The 15,925-nt window shown below is 57.5% G+C and overlaps 1 protein-coding gene and 1 long non-coding RNA gene across 17 annotated transcripts in view; one reads left to right on the top strand and one right to left on the bottom strand.

The window, feature by feature from the left end:
• RAP1GAP (RAP1 GTPase activating protein) overlaps positions 1-15,925 on the bottom strand; it is a 63,071-nt gene that overhangs the window by 16,356 nt on the left and 30,790 nt on the right. For 13 of the 15 annotated variants that reach the window (XR_013380616.1, XR_013380617.1, XR_013380608.1 and 10 more), the window contains 5 exons: positions 10,603-10,696; positions 4,508-4,543; positions 3,474-3,521; positions 2,499-2,537; positions 1,831-2,016 (listed from right to left, as the gene is read on the bottom strand). Coding sequence is in view for 5 of the 15 variants with exons in the window: in XM_077899244.1 (XP_077755370.1) it covers positions 1,831-2,016; positions 2,499-2,537; positions 3,474-3,521; positions 4,508-4,543; positions 10,603-10,696 (403 nt within the window). In the remaining 10 variants the exon portion in view is untranslated. Of the gene's footprint in view, positions 1-1,830; positions 2,017-2,498; positions 2,538-3,473; positions 3,522-4,507; positions 4,544-6,827; positions 6,909-7,700; positions 7,728-10,602; positions 10,697-15,925 lie in introns of those variants that run through there. The other 2 variants (XR_013380614.1, XR_013380611.1) reach the window with 2 other exon arrangements.
• Positions 7,210-13,678, top strand: LOC144314761 (uncharacterized). 2 transcript variants are annotated; one of them, XR_013380619.1, is made up of 3 exons: positions 7,210-7,513; positions 8,231-8,307; positions 12,393-13,678. It is a non-coding gene; the product is annotated as an uncharacterized LOC144314761 (long non-coding RNA). The 2 variants fall into 2 exon arrangements; XR_013380618.1 differs by lacking the exon at positions 12,393-13,678 and adding an exon at positions 9,459-10,060.

Genomic DNA, 15,925 nt, shown 5'->3' with positions numbered 1-15,925 from the left:
TCAGTGTCCCACTCTGTAAAATCGGAAGCCAACTACCTTGTAGGACGGTGGCAGGGACTGAAAGAGATAAACAGCCTAGTGTAGAGTAGGTGGTCAATGAATGTTTGTAGTTACTTTGGCCATCTGGGTCCTCACCAAAGTCAGGACCACATTTGTACCTGCATACTTGTCTCCCAGCCCCTGCCCTTAGAGCTGGGCATACAGTAGGTGCTCAATAAAAATCTTCTGACTGGTTGCTCAGCTTGTGGCTCTGTGGCCCCTGAAGCCAGGACCCATGAGAAACAGGAAGTGAAACATCTCACAAACACACTGGGCGGCTGGCCGGGCAGGTTCCCACCCTCCTGCCTCACCTGGAGGAGCCCCAGAGCTGGGAACAAATACTACAGAGGGCCCAAGGGGAAGCTGTGGCAGGAATGGTCCCCCCCAGAGAGGAGCCCAGGGCTGGCACCTCCGAATGGGGAAGTCCTGAAGTCAATGGCAGGCCAGGAGCGATAACTTATTCCACCCCTGCCTGGCCCTGGCTCCCTCTGCTGGCCCTGGGAGTGGGCCTGGCTCCCGGCCACACCCGCCCCAGGAGTCATCCTGGAAGTTAAGTCCTGTCAAATGGTGAACACCTGTGCTCAGAGGAGGAGAAAAGAGGCAGGGGCAAATCCACAGCTCGGGGGTGGTCTGAGTGGACCTGGAGCTGAGGGTTCCCCTGAGTCCCCCCTGGGCACAGTGACCGAAATCCTCAAATGCTTGGCACCATCTGCAGATAGGAAGTAGCAGGCACTTGGCAACAAGGACTGCACTGAGGTCCTCAAGTCCTTTGAGCTAGGAGCATGAACCCTCCCGGCGTGTCTTAATGGAATGTCAGCCAGGGCTAGTCCAATTCCCAGCTCGGTAACTGTGTGACCGTGACCAAGACATTTGACCTCTATAAGCCTCAGTTTCCTCTTCTGTAGAAACCAGGATGACCCTGATCTCACAGAGTAGCTAGACAGATGTAGTAACAGCTGACACTGATTAAGGACTTACTCTGTGCCTGGCATGATTCTCTATGTGCTTTTCTGATCCTTTTTACAGATGAAGAAACAGGCCCAGGAAGGTTAAATAACTTCCCAAGGTCACACCATCAAGAAATGGAAGAGCCCAGATGCACACCCAGGCCGTGAGACTCCAGAGCCACACCCTTCCCCATCACCTGGGCTGTAAACTGGCAGAGATAGAGCACCTGGCGTGGGGCCTGCAGCATGTGACCTCCCCCCACCCCCCCAGTCTCACCTGCTAACTCTTGCCAGGGACACTACGGGGTGACAGTGACAAGCTGTCACCGGGCAGGGTTTTGCATCGGACCACTGCACTCTTCTCCCAGCCCCAACCTCAAGCTACCCGAGGGCAGGGCCTGGTCTGTTCTGTTGGCTGCTGCATACTTGGTGCCTAGAACAGGGCTGGGCCCATGGCTGGTGCTCATTATCTGCCAACCTTGACCGAGCACTTGCTTTAGGCCAGACACCATTCTAAACCCCTTATAAGCATCATTCTCGTTAAAGTTTTGCAGCAACCCTGGGAGATGGGTGTCATCACCATCTCGGTTTTTATGGATGAGGAGACAGAGGTGCAGGGAGCGTGAGTGACTTGCCCAATGTGTCATGTAGCAAGTGACAGAGCCAGTGGTAGAGCCTCTGCTGTTAACCACTATGTCATAACACTGCCTTTTGCAATGAACGTTTGTTGAATGAATGTGTGAACCCACCACAAATGTTCTGAGACCCGAGACTATCACCCAGCCCCAGCCCATGGGTTTGGCTGCCTCCCAGGCCCAGCCCCCATCACCAGTGGGCCACCCACCTTGCCAAGAAAGTGCTTCCGGTAGATGCGGGCTGTGGGGTTGCACTCAAGCTTCACCTTGGTCGTGGGTGATTGCAGCGGCTCTGTCTCCGGGATGCTGGTGATTTCGTGGTTGGTGCCTTCAATCCAGTAGCCCCCGAACTGGGGCAGCAGGATGAGGGGGAAAGGTCCTTCTCGCCCTAGGACCTGAAAGAGGACTCAGCTGAAAGCCACCCATGCTGCACCCTACCAGGGCCCCGGGACACCCCCCAACTCAGACTGGGTCACTTCTGCTATGGCTCAGGAGTGCTAGGGAACGAGCCAGAGTCTATGGGGGCCCCGGGCTTGCATCCACCCCCTTCCAGCAGACTTGCTCTGGCCCTCTTCCTCCTACTGCAGGCACAGACCCAGACTGCATGGAAACCCGTGTTCCTGTCTCTAAGGATGAGGACTTGGGGGAAGGTAGAGTTGGGAGCATGACCTTGACCAAAAAGCTGGAATGTTTGGATTAGAGGCCTAAGAGTTCACATGGGCTCTGAAGACGTGGGCCAGTAAGCTGAGGCTCCTGCGCCCACAGCAAGGCCTGCGGTCAGGCTCCTGGCAGGGAGGGAACCTGAGAGTCCAGACTCGCTTTGTGAGTGCTGCTGGGGGTCAGGGTGGGGGTGGGCTCAGGGGGTCCAGCCAGTTACCTCATGGACGCTCGGGTAGGGAATGTAGTCCTCCTCCGTCTACAAAACACAAACAGGGCAGAGACCCAGCTGGGGTGGGGTCTTCACCCTTTACTACTTCCAGCCTCCCCAGAAGGCTCCATCGTTCAGCCAGCCACCTGGGCTGGGAGTGTGAGTAGGGCTGTGCCATCTCCCCAGGGCTTGCCTTGGGGTGACCCCACGAGGCAGGGGCTGAGGCAAACTTAGCTCACTGAGTGCTGGCAGCCTCTTCTGGGTCTCTTTCTGCCTGGGGAAAAGGAGGCTCATGGCCTCCCCAGAAGAAACCCTGGGACCAGTGGTTCTCAGCAGCATCAGAATGGCCTGGGGGGCTCTAAAAACACATATTGCTGTGCCCTACCCCCAGTTTCTCAGGGTCTGGCTGTAGCCCCAAAATATACAACCTTTTTTTTTTTTTTTTAAGAATTTACATTCTAACAAACTCTAACAATGCTGACGCTCCTGGTCTGAGGACCACACCCTGAGAACCTATGCTCTGGACAGAGTATCGGCATATGCACAAGAACGCCCCCTCCAACCTTCCCCTTGAAGCCCTGGGCTCACCTCCCCCTCCCCCGCCAGGCCCAGCCATCAGCCTTCTGGGATTGTTGAGATCCCAAATCAACCACAGAACCATACGCCTATTGGGAGAAGAAGTGCAACACTCACCCCAAGAAAATCCTGAGTCTAAACAAGAGCCTCCTCCCATCTCCTTCCATCCCTGCGTGCCGTCAAACTCCTCACAGCAGGGTAGGGGGCAACCCAGCCACCCCCTATCTCTCCCTCTCCTCCCCGGGGAGCCCCATCAGCCTTCCCAGGCAGAAGATCCCTGGGTCCTGGGTTTGAGTTTTCACACCTGGGGAGAGAGTCCCCCCACCTCTTACAGGTCCCAATCCCTTTGGAGAGGCTGCTCAGGTAAGCAGCCACAGAAAGGTGAGCCGGGCCGTGGTTCCAACCTACCTTGAGGGGTGGTGGGAAGGAGCATCGTTGTTCATCCATCCTGCTTCCCTGCAAAGAGAAGGTGACATGTCCATTGTGCCCCTCCCATACCTGCTGCCAGCGCTGCCACCCTACAGGAGCTTCACACTCACGAGGAGGGGAAAGCCCGGCCACTTGGGGGTACTCCCAGGCCAGGGTGCTGGGTGGGTCAGTTGCTCAGGCCTCTGCGGGGTGGGCTGGGGGCTCTGTGCGGGAACGTGTGCCGCTGGGACCGGGGGCAGGGGTGGCCTGCACGCGTTAGTGTGTAAGTGTGGGGGGAGGCCATTGCATCTACACAGATGTGTGTATTTGAGAGAGAGAAGCGGGGGGACAGAGGGAAAGAGAGAGAAGGAGGGGAGAGGTGGAGACACACAGATAAAGAGAGGCTTTGGAGGGCACACCAACATCGACATCAGGGAAAGCTCCTGAGGTTTGTTCAAGCTGCCCCACCCTCTGCGCACCTCCCACACCTACCCATGCACCAGACAGAGGCCTGGAAGACCAGGGCTGGGAGTGGAAGGGAGGTGGGCAGGGCTCAGGCAGAGGGGACGGGGCACATCCCCAGCCTGAAGCACAGCCTCAGGTTGCCCTGTGCCCTGGCATCTGTACCTCCTCCCATTCTACATGGGGACGCTATAGAGCCTGTGATGCCTCTTGGGGGATGGGAAATGTGTGTGTATGTGTGGATGTGTGGGGTGGGGGGGATGGGAGAGTTGGATAAGGCACTGATCCCAGCCCTGCCAGGGACCTACACAGGGATGGGAGCAGGGGAGACATAAGTGGGGTCTGGGCCCAGGGTCGGACAGGGAATTAGCACTCCCAGTCTCCATCCTCTACTCTGACCCCCAGACCGAGAATTCAGGACAATGCACTGCCACCACCTCCTCCCAGAATAGTCAGCTGAGGGCTCCTGGCCCGTCCTCAGTGAGGGGTAGGGCTAGAGATATAGCAAGGGCCCCCACCCCAGCCCAGCCCCCTCTGTGGCTCCCCAGAATGAGCAACAGAGCCAACCTCACCTGCATCTTCTCAATCATCTCAAACAGATCTGTGTTCTGCAACAGAGATGAAGGATGGCAGGTCAGTCCTCAGGGTTGGCCCAGCTGACCCTGCTATGCCCCCGCAGAGCCTCCACCCTCCTTTGCCCTCCTGGGCCCCCCCAACGCTCACCAGTCACTATGGGCCTGTCTGAGCAGCAAGAGGGAGTGGAGAGGGCACTGTAGAAGGGAGATCTGGGCAGAGGACCAGCAGGGCTTGACCAACTGCTTCGTGAAGCCAGTCCAGGGCCCTCCCCAGGCAGCCCACCCCACTCAGCCCCCTTCCCAGAGGCTGCTTTCTCACACATAGACAGATGTGACCCTCAGGGAGAGACTCATCTCCCCCACCTCACTGCAAGTTTGGCAGTGCTAGAATCGGCCAAGTACCCCTGGTTCCTGCCCCAGAGATGAACGGCTGGGATCCTCAGGAGGGTCTGTGGTTCTATCCACCTCTCCTGGAAGAGCACCCTCCCCTGCAAGCAGTATGGGCTGGGGGCTGTTGGGGGAGAGAGCGTGGGATGTCCCATTGGCTCAACAGCAGTGCGTGAGTCCACATGCATCCCCTTACCCCTCCCGCTCCAGGCAGCCTCTCCCAAGGCTAGCCAGGGCACACACAGGGTTAATCGGGGCATCTGCCAGCTGTGCTTGGCAGCTCCGGCCTCTCTAGCGCCAACTCCCTACGAGCCTTCCTGGAAGGCGGCATCCTTGCCGGTTGGAGGGGCTGGGGGCTGGGCCTGGGAAGCCCCCAGGGTCTCCACAATTATGCCCCTCCCCCAGCACTTCCAAGGCCTCAACTCATTTGGCTCCTGCCGCCCGGTGGGGGCACCGCCTGAGCTCACACACATGTGCTCTGGGATTGTGCACCAGAAAACACATACTCTTTCTCTCTCTCTTGCTTGAACACACACAGCCTTGTACACCAATATTTAAACACACTCTCACTGTACCAAAGAAAGCAAACACACATAAACCGCCCCCCCCCACAAACCCGGGGGGGGGGGGTCTGTGCACACCAATTCTGAGCCGCAGAGCTATACGCTAACACACAAATACACATGTCATTGTCCTAAATTACACAACAGCACACCCACTCACATCACACACAGGTCCATGTTCCTGTGCAGATGCACACATTGAACATAAAGCTACACAAACTCTACAAAGTCACGTTCACATCTGTGTGCCGAGACACAATAACACGCACTCACATGTTGGCAGCTCTGTTTCCGGAAACTTAACTGCAAAACCCCACTCCCCTGTACAAGCTCACCCTTCTCTAACAGAGTTGCTCACCTCTGTCAACAGACATGACAGACCTGACCACAACATTAAGAGAGTTTTTGAGGGGGGACAAGTACGCCGCAACTGTGGAAGTGGTTAATCAAGGATGAAGGGTAGAGGTCCGACCCTCACACACACCCCCTTACACATGATGGGTACATCACATGTGCACACACACAGCTTGAAGACCACAAACCACAAACACCCCATGTGCACACTAGGAGGCCTGCCCACAGAGGCAAAACCCACCCTGCAAATGCACTACGAGAGTTCACGGGAGACACTGACCCATGGACACCTAAGCCACACCCAACCCTCTGAGAGACAATCCCCCAGGCAGCAGCTACAGCAGAAAACACTGACACACCTGCAGTCCAGGTAGACAAATACACCTGTTAACTCCATATCCTGTACAACAGCAACATGGGGCTCTCTGCCTGGGCAGCACAAGGCCTCGGCCCAGCACAGTCCCAGCAGCGATGTGGGCGCATCAGTGGCCCCCAGAGCACCCGACTCAGGGTGACCTGAGGGAACAATGGCCAGGAACAATGCCCCGGGAGTCAGAGCCACATCAGCACTGACACATGGTACTGTCACCCAGAGAGCACACACGGCAACAAGTGATGCCCGCAGTTGCAGCCTCACAGACGCCCCGGACACACGGAGGACCTGAGCTAAGTGGCCCGGAGCACCACGCAGAGTTACAGGGCGACATTCAGACAGCTCCCGAGGGGGCGGGGGACGGGGAAGGGTCCCGAGGCCGACAGAGGCGCGGTGTCACCCCGCCGCTCCACTCGGAGCCGGCCGGCTCTAGGAAGAGCCCGAGGCCAGGGCCCCCAGGGCAGGGCTGCGCCCCGGGGCCGCCGGGCCGGGCCGGTGTCAGCCCAGAAGCTCACACGCCCTCCATGGCGGAGCCTCGCACGCCGCCCTGGCTGGGGCAGAGCCCGCCCGGCCCCGAGGAAGTCGGGCTGAGCGGGCTCCGCGACGCCCGCGGCCAGGCCGCCCCCGCCCGGGTCCTCACCTGCCAGCTGGCCCCGGCGGGCAGCGAGCCCCTCCGCGGACGGCCGGGGGGCGCCGGGGGCCGCGGCTGCGCCATCCCGAGCCTGGCCCGGCCCGGCCCCCGCCCCGGCTGCGCTCCTGCCGGCCCGGCCGGCCCCCGCCCGCGCGCGCGCCCCAGCCCGGGCCCCGCAGCGCCGAGCTCCGCGCTCCCGGCCCCGGGCTCCCGGCGGCGCGCTGCCTGCGCTGGGCTCGCCGGGTCCCGTCCCGGAGGGGGCGGGGCGCCAGGTACGGGCGGCGCGGGGGCGTGGCCTCGGAGCCCGGGGGCGGGGACCGCGGAGGCCCCGCCCCCGCGCGGCCCGGCCCGCGGCCCCCGGACTCTGCGCCTGCGCGCTCCCGCCGTGAGGCTTCCGCGCTCGAGGCCCCCGGGAGCCCCAGGGCTGCACTCAGCGCGCCCCTACCCCCCTTCTCTATCTTCCCAGACTCTGGCTACCCCGCCCCAGGGCCTCAAGAACCAGGTTCTCGGGACAGGCTGCGAAGCTGAGCAGGAAGAGGAGAGGGTTACCCCGCAGACGGGGCTCTCCTGGAGCAGCTACTGAATGTTGCACGCTTGGCAAGGATGACCTCTCCCCGCAATGCAGGAGGAGTACGAGAGTCAGCCCCATATTACGCAGTAGAAAACTGGTTGAAGAGGTGAAGTGTCATGCTCAGGTTCGCACAGCTAGGAAGGGCAGAAACTGGGAATCCAGGGAAAGGCCCCTCCCTCATCCCCCCACCCCCCATGCCTGCTGGTGGCTGGCCTGTCTCCTTCCTTCCCCAGGTCCGATGCCGACCCCGGACCCTAACTGCCCCGACCCTGGGGGAGGGAGGGAACAGACGCTGCCAAGGACTTCAGGACCTGAGGCTTCTAGCGCTGGCCTTGCTACAACTTGCCGAGTGGACTTGAGTGAGGCCCTGCCATCTCTGTAGGCTTCTTTCCCCATCTGTAAAATATAAGGCCCTCGGTTTTCCCACCTCTGCAGGCCCTTCCAGCTGACCCTGCATTGCGTCCGCCACTGTACAGTAGGGGCAGGGACCTCGGCACCCCCTCCCCAGACAGATAACTGGGAAAGCAGCAATTGCTTCCTGAGCTGTGTGTGGCCAAGTCAACACCAGCTGCTCTGGACCCTGCAGGGGCAGGGCTGCCCACCAGCTCAGCGCACAATCTCTCTTCAGCTTCCCCGAGTAGCTGCCAGCAGCTGCCCACCACCCTCCATCTCCAGGGCCAAGGGCTCCTGAAAGGAAGGCACTGGGCCTTCTTTTCCTCCAGACCTAGCCCTGGGTCAGGCTGGAGCCCCGGGAGCCGGTGGGAACCCTGGAGATGTGTGTTCCAGACACGGTGTAGCTTTGTTTTTAATAATTAACAGCAGCAAATATTGATTTATGCAGGCACTTCCAGGCCTGAGCGCTTCCGGGCACCCATCAAAATGCAGCCAGAGAAACATCCATTCCCACACTGGGAGGAGGTGAGAACTGCTTGCATCACTGGAGACGTCTGTGTGACAGGCAGAGTAGCGAGTGTACACACATGTGCATGCAGCTGTATGTGTGTGACTCTGGGACCAGATGTGTGTGTGCACGGGCATCCTGTGTATCTGTGTTCATGTTTGTGCACGTGTGTCTGTATATACATACATGTGTACATATTGCAAGTCTCCGAATACATTTGCAGACATGTGAGTGTGTCCATGGACACAGGTATGGGTAGACTGTGCATGTACACGTGTGCAGATTTCTGAATCCCTGAGTATAGAACTGCCTACAAGGGGGCCCTCAATACCTCAGTGTCTGTACAAATGTGGTTTTCCAATGAGAGGGGACTGTCCCTTCTGGATGTTCCATCCTGTCCTGGGAATATAACATTGCCCATACAGTTCAGCTTCCTGATTTCTACTTTCCAAAGTTAGTTTCATAGTCATTACCCAGCTAGAAGCTGGCAAGGTGGGTAGAGGAGGAACTGTCACCTCTGTTTTACAGATGAGGAAACTGAGGCCCAGAGAGGAGCAGGGACTTGCCCACTGGCACAGGGAGGTGACCTGCCTCCCAGATTGGCTGCGTCAACATGATCAATGTGCACAGACTTAGGGGTGCTGGAGGAGGGGCGTGTCCTCAGCCCTACCACTGGTTTGCTGGGCATCCAGGGGGATCACTCAATCTGTCTGTAGTCTGGTTTCCTTCGCTGTCAAAGGAGGATGATCCACAGACAGGGTCTTGCTTCTGCTGGAGTGGGGGTGGGCTGTCAGGATGGAGTGGTTTGGAGCCCGCCGTCTGAGCTGTGTTGGCACAAATGGAGGCTTCTGGCCGACTGGGTGGAGGCCAGGAAGCCTGAGGGGAGGTGGCTCAGAGCTAACCCATGAAAGGTAGCCCCAGGCTGTCTAAGCAGGCAGGACTCAGGACAATGGGTTGTTCCAACCCTCATTTTCCTGATAGGAAGACTTATGACCAGGGAGGGGAAGCGATGGTCCAAGGGCACACAGCCCTTGATGAGAACCAAGAATTCCTCCTGTATGCCTCGGGGGAGATGGGCTGGGGGCCTCATGAACCTAGGTGCCCTCGAGTTGCTCCCTTCCTGCCAAGCCCCATGATCCACATGGCCCTGTCTTGGGCTTTTCTCCAGGCACAGAGCACGGGAGAGGGTCTCAGGAACCTGCTGATGCTGCCCAAGGACATCCACATGGGACCCCCTTAGAGATGGTGGTCCCCCACAAGGATTATGGTCCCTGGCCATCTGCCTTCCCAGCTGAGGAGAGATACATGGCTCTTGCTTCAGGCCAGAGTGATGGAAAAGGAGCTTGGCCAGCCCTGCATCTCCTAATTCCTAGCTGTGTGGCCTTGGGGAAGCTTCTCTGAGCATCTGGATCCTCATCTGGAGAATGCCTACCCCAAGGTTTGATGAAATGACCAAGAGGCATGATGTCTGTCTGTTAGAAACCAAAAAGTGTACTGCAAAAGTGAGGGCTTATTACCTTCTGTATCAGGGAGGCCACAAGGCCAGGCACTCTGGTCACACAGCCCGAGTTCCAGTCCCAGCCCCATCATATCCTAACCTGTGTGTCTTTAAGCAAGTAGCTTAACTTCTCTGAGCCTTGATTTTTTTCATCTGCAAAATGGGACTAATGACGGTAGCTATCGCATAATACTTATAGTTTGAGGATGGAATGAAATAATGCCTATAAAGCATTAGGTGCCCACCTGGCACATAATAAGTCTCAATAAATGCTGGTGGTTGTCACTGGTATTCTGCTAAGTTGTTCGGTTATTTATCTTTCACCTGGACTCTGGCTCCTGGAGGGCAGGGTCTGTACCAGACTGATTCCTGGCCCCTCAGCGCCCAGCACAGAGTCTGACCCAAATCAAATGCCAGGCAAATGTTTGATTCTAATGATCTTATTTATAGGGCTCTTACCTTGTGCCAGATATCATGCAAGGAATGTTTTACTGGCATTTTTTTTCATTTAAACCTCATGATAGCTCTGTGCTAGGTGCTCTCATTACACCTGGTTTACAGATGAGGAAGCTGATGGTGATGTTGATGATGAGGGTGATGTAGAATAACTGTTTGGCCAATTTATTCGCAGCCATTCTATCCCCTCACCAACAGTGCTACAGACCCCAGACCAACCTACCCAGTGGTGTCCCACTGGGAGCTAAGCCCTAAGCATCATCTGCATGAATGTTTTACCACTGTCCAGTGGTCCTTCTTAATGATCTCTCAGTCCCAGGGGTCTCCAGACCAGGGGCAATGGGGAGGGGGCACTGACCTTGGGGTAGCGTGAAGCAGGATGGGAGGGAACCAAGTCCACTCGTGGCAGGTCTAATGCCTGAGGGAAGCGCTGGTTCTGCCCATCACTCCTCCTGGAAGAGAGAAAGAGTCTGTGGTCAGGGAGAGCCCCAAGCTGGGAGGTCAGTGAGCTTGGGGAGAAAGAGAGGCTCTCAGAGTTGGGGGAGAGATTTCATGGTAGGAGAGGAGGGGCTTTGGGAGCAAGGTTGCCAAGCAGGCTCTCCTTTCCCAGAGATCAGAGATGTGGACAGGGTCTCTCCCCAAATTCTCCACTGGGCATCCCCCAATACGTACTCCAGCCAAGAGGATGTCCACAGCCCATTCTCAAGATGGGTAGACTGAGGCAGGGGGCAGCGAGAGTTGCTATCTAGAGGGCTGAGTCCTCTGACTTCTGTACTAAACAGGGTGCTGAACCTTTAAAAACCCTCCCTGAGCCTTCAGGGAGACAGCTGAGAGAACACTTGGCCTATTGCTGTTCTTAATGACAATAACAACAGCAGACACCCACTGGGCCTACTGTGTGCTGGGCCCTGTGCCAGCCCCTCTTTCCAGGCCTGAGGGTACAGACTCCTCACCACACTGGTATTCTCACTTAACAGATGAGGACTCAGAGGCATGCAGAGGTCACACAACTGGTCAGGGGCAGAACCAGCATCTTCATGAAGCCTGACTCTTTGCCCACACCCACACCCCTCCCTGAGGAAAGGAAGCAGGTCTGGTGAGGGTGAAGTCAGCTCCCGTCACCCCAGAAAGCCTGCTGGGGAGGCCACCTCGGGGGTCAGGGAGAGGAAGTGCCCAGTGGCTCCTGGAACCCAGGAGCCTGGGGCCGGGCGAGCAGGCCTGGCTTCCGCCTGCTGCCTAGGGCCACCCTGACGTGGCTGCACCCCCGCCCCAGTCCCATCCACTGAGGCTGGTCCTGAGAGGGTGAGTCATTCAGGCCCACAGCGGCGGGCTTGAGTCAGGCGGAGACGGGCCTGCCACACCCTGAAAGGAGAAGAGCCTTGGGGAACCTGGCCCAGAAAGGAGACCCCTTGCCCCCAGGACCCTCCGAGCCCCCATGCTGACTCCCCTCAGCCCAGCCTCTCCAGTAGGAGAAACGGCCCAGAGGAGCCCTCCACAGCCCTGCCGCAGGCACCTGATACCTCTCTGCCTCTCCGGGCTCCTGGCATCTTTAAAGTGGGGCCTACACTAAAGCAGTGCTTGACCTAGAAAAATAGACATGGTGGCAGTGGCATTTCAAGCCGTGGCATCAGTGTGGCAGTGCGAGGAAGATATTCCGGGACACTTACCTGTTGTGTGACCCTGAGCTGGGGACACACCCCTCCCAGCCTCTGCTTCCAAAAAAACTCACAGAGCCTGGGCAGCCCATAGGTATTTGCTCAGTGAATTCTTTGGTATTCCTTCATTCCTGGTCAACTCTGGCTCCCCAAGTTAGGGTCTCAAGTATTTGTTGAACGGAGAAATGATTGAATGGATCAAGGAATGAATGAAGGTTGGCAGCAGAGAGGCACTGGAGGTTTGTGAGCAAGGGAATAGCCAAACTTAGGTCCCTGCAGGTTGCAAGGTGTGCTGACCTGGGGAAAGATGGGAGCCGGGGGAGTAGAGAGAGGCCCACAGACGTGGTCCAGGCAAATTCCACTGAGGTTGCCCTGAGGACTTTTTGTTGAGACCTGGGTCACGTGCCTGGAACTGTGTCAAGCATTTTTACACCCTCACTTCAGTGCTGGGAGATGAGAGTTATTTATAAAAATAATATCCCCATTTTTATAGATGGAGACACTGAAGCTCAGAGAGGTGAAGCCACTTCCCCCACCAGGTCAGTGCCAAAGCCTGAATTTAAAGTGCCGCCCCCCCTCCCAGCCCTGGAATGAGCAAGGCTAGTGCCAGCGGGGTGGAGAGGAGAGCAGAGGCTGCCCAGGGGCAGGAAGTGCTGGCGTTGCAGCCCAGGTGAAGCTGGGTCCCCTTAGTGGTGGGGCCACGGGGACAGTGGTCTTGGGTGTGGCCCGGTGGAGCTATTCGGGTGGTGGTCTTCTATCTGCCCCCTCAGCCCCCAGGCTCGGACAGTGGCTGCTGCAGGTCAGTCTGGCAACAGCTCCCTAACACACTCCCTTTCCAGAACCTCTGGGTCTGAGCTTCTGCATGTCCGGGTACCCATCCCACACACAGGACTGTTCATGCTGGCACAGGACTAGGGAGGCCTCTCAAGACAAGGGGGAAATAGGGGTCTGACTTCTATCAGGGACCCTGCCCCAAGGCCCTCAACTCTCTAGTCCCTGGCTGGCTAGAGTAGGCCCCTCCCAGGCAGTACCCAGCCCCCTCCCCCTGCCAGGCGACTCCTCCACCTACAAGGTCATTTCGAGGCCCTAAAGGGCAGGGGACAGAGCAGGAATTGGAGGCTCTGGCCCTGCCTGCCCCCATCCATCCCAGCCCTAGGGAACAGAAGGATGGCAATCACAAAAGCCACAGCCAGCCTGCCTTGTTTGATTTCACTTAATCATCACAGCAACCCAGGGAGGCAGGTGCCCCAAAACTGCCTGCTTTACACATGGGGCGACTGAAGCTGAGCAAGATATGTTAACTTGCCCAAGGTCACACAGTGAAGGAGGCAGAGCAGGCACTGGAATCCAGGTTTGTCACTCCAGAGCCCAAGATCTGAACTTCATAACATGGGCGGACCCAGCAGGTCCCATCTGAGAGGCAATGATAACAGTAATAGCAAGGACAGCCACCTCTGATACCGGATGTGCCCTGGGCAGCCTCTGCTCTAACTGCTTTGCTTGGATTCAGTCTCTCAAAGGAGGACACTAAGACTCAGACAGGTTAAGCAACTTGTCCAAGGTCACACTGACAGCAAGTGAAACACAGAGGACCGGAACCCTCAACCATCTGGGTCTAGGTGCCCTAATGCCACAGTCTCCTGACTCTGATTAGATACTAGTTGCTCAATAAATACTTTGGCAGGGATGAGTAAACTCAGCCTGTCTCCTGCCCCCCCCCAAGTCCTGTTGCCTTCCCTCCCCTTCTCAGCCTCCCGCATCTCGTACCCATCTCACCCCCTTCTTTCTGGCTCCCCCATTCCCCTCCTGCCTCTGGCCTCTCCAGACCCCCACCAACTTGGCTGGTTCCCTCCCTCTTGTAAACTTGAACTTCTCCACTGCCTCCCCCCCCCCCCCCCCCCCCGCCCGCCCGACAGTCTCTGTCCCACCCTGGTCTCCTCCTGGTCTTCACCATTCTCTTCCCACGGGGTCTGTCCCTCCCCACTTCTCTGAAAACCTTCCTGACCCTATGGCCTGGCTCAGCTTAAAATGCTTCGGATTCTCTGCACACACAGCAGCTAGAGGGGTGCTGGGAGCGTGCTGGGACATGGGGAGCTCTCCCCTCTTTTCCCTTCACCCTGCTGTGACCAAAGTCCTATCTGCATATCACTCTACAGTCTATTGTCTCATCTGGGCACCATGGCAACTTCATGAGGTTGGATATTATTCACCTTTTCTCCAGATAAGAAAACTAAGGATCAGCGCGAGGTTAAGTGAGAAGTCCACGGTCCCACCAGGGAAAGGGCAGAGCAGAGGATAAACTCCAGCCCAAGGTTCTTCTACTACACACATCACAGCTGCTCTCAACCCAGTCAGTCCGGTTGCCTAACCTTGACCCCCAGTGGCCGCCCCATGGCAGCCCTCCCCTGGCTCCAGCAGCCACCACCAAGCATCTTCCCTAGGCCCAGCGCTCCAATCCTGCTCTGTCTGGCCTGGACACCTGCCTCCAGGTACAGGACACTTGTACACAGGAAAAGGTGTCAGTCAGAGAGGAGGTGACTTGCCCAAGGTCACACAGAAAGTCTGAGCCAAGCTGGCGTCTGGACCAGGCACATTCCAGGGTCACCTTCAGGCCCTGGAGGTACGTGGCCGCCAGCCAGCTGGCCCCAGCTCCCCACCCTCCCGGAGCACCCATCTCCCCCAGGGAAAGGGCATAGCAGGGGAGTGGGGGAGGGCCCCGGTGGCCCAGCTCCCGAGTGGGATGGGCCAGGCCGGAAGCCACTTGCTGACAGCTCCCAGGTTTCTTGGCAACTGTCAGTGCACCTCCTCCCATCCCTTATCTCCACATCGAGGTAACAATAATAATCTCACTGTCGTGAGTACAGCTCTTTGTACTTTTCAAAAGTGCTCTTTATCTGCTCACTCCTGGGAGTCTCACCGGAACTGGAGAGGGAGATAAGGCAGTCGCTAGGATCCCCAATTCCCAGAAGGATAAACTGAGGCTTAGAGAGGTTAAACCACCACCCTGGAGGTGTCCCAAAAAGGCAGAGGCAGACCGGGGACCAGAACCTAGGCCTTCCATGAGGGGCTCCTGAGGCCGCACTGGGGCCCGGGGGCATCTCACAGTGTCTCCACCCACTGCCAAACTGCAGATCAGATGCCTGCACTGTGGAAGGAGATGGGTAAGGCTGAGGACAGTTGCCCAGGTGCCTTCCTGGGTTGCTTCCCCCCTATTAGCCAGCTGGAGAGTAGGTGGGAGGGTCCTGTCTTTTTCCCCCTCTGAAAATGACAGTCGATAAACGCCCTCATAAGGCTGCTGTGAGCCACAGAGTAAGCACTACAGAAGCATTTGCTATTGTTATTTTCATTGTTAGCCACTCTCCTGGAGAACTCCACCCTCTCGGGGCACCAGAGCAGTCAGTGGCTGGGCTGTCCTGTGGGTACGACTTGGCCCTGTGGCCCCCCAAAGATGGGTGCCCTGGGTGGATGGAGGTCCCCAGGGCGCTGTGGCCCCTGTGACTCTCCTAGCTGCATCTCCACACACACCCCCTTCCTGTCCTGCCCCGTGGCCTTGTCCTAGCCTGGCTGGGCTGCCAGCAGTTTTCCAAAGAAGACACACTGTTTCCCTGCTGAGCCTCTGCACAGGCTGTTTCCTCTGCTTGGGGGCTCCCTTTTCATTCTTTGCATCCTGGTAAAAACTATTCGTGCTTTAAAGTTGATTTATTTAAAGATTTTATTTATTTGAGAGACAGAAAGAGCATGAGCAGGGGGAAGGGCAGAGGGAGAGGGAGAAGCAGGCTCCCCGCTGAGCAAGGAGCCTGACACGACATGGGGCTCCATCTCAGGACCCCAGGATCACGACCTGAGCCTAAGGTGGACACTTAACCGACTGAGCCACCCAGGCGCCCCAAAGTTCATTTTAAATGGTGAAACCCTGGTGGCCAGAGCCGGTGACACATGGCCATCAAGGTAGAAAGCCTGTGACGGGGAGCAGGGCGCTGGGCAGGTGCTGGATGGCACACACACACACACACACACACACACACA

Source organism: Canis aureus, chromosome 5 (genome assembly GCF_053574225.1).
Source record: "Canis aureus isolate CA01 chromosome 5, VMU_Caureus_v.1.0, whole genome shotgun sequence".
Classification (NCBI taxonomy): domain Eukaryota; kingdom Metazoa; phylum Chordata; class Mammalia; order Carnivora; family Canidae; genus Canis; species Canis aureus.
The sequence above is the reverse complement of the archived record's forward strand: the minus strand, read 5'-3'. Positions and strand labels throughout refer to the sequence as shown.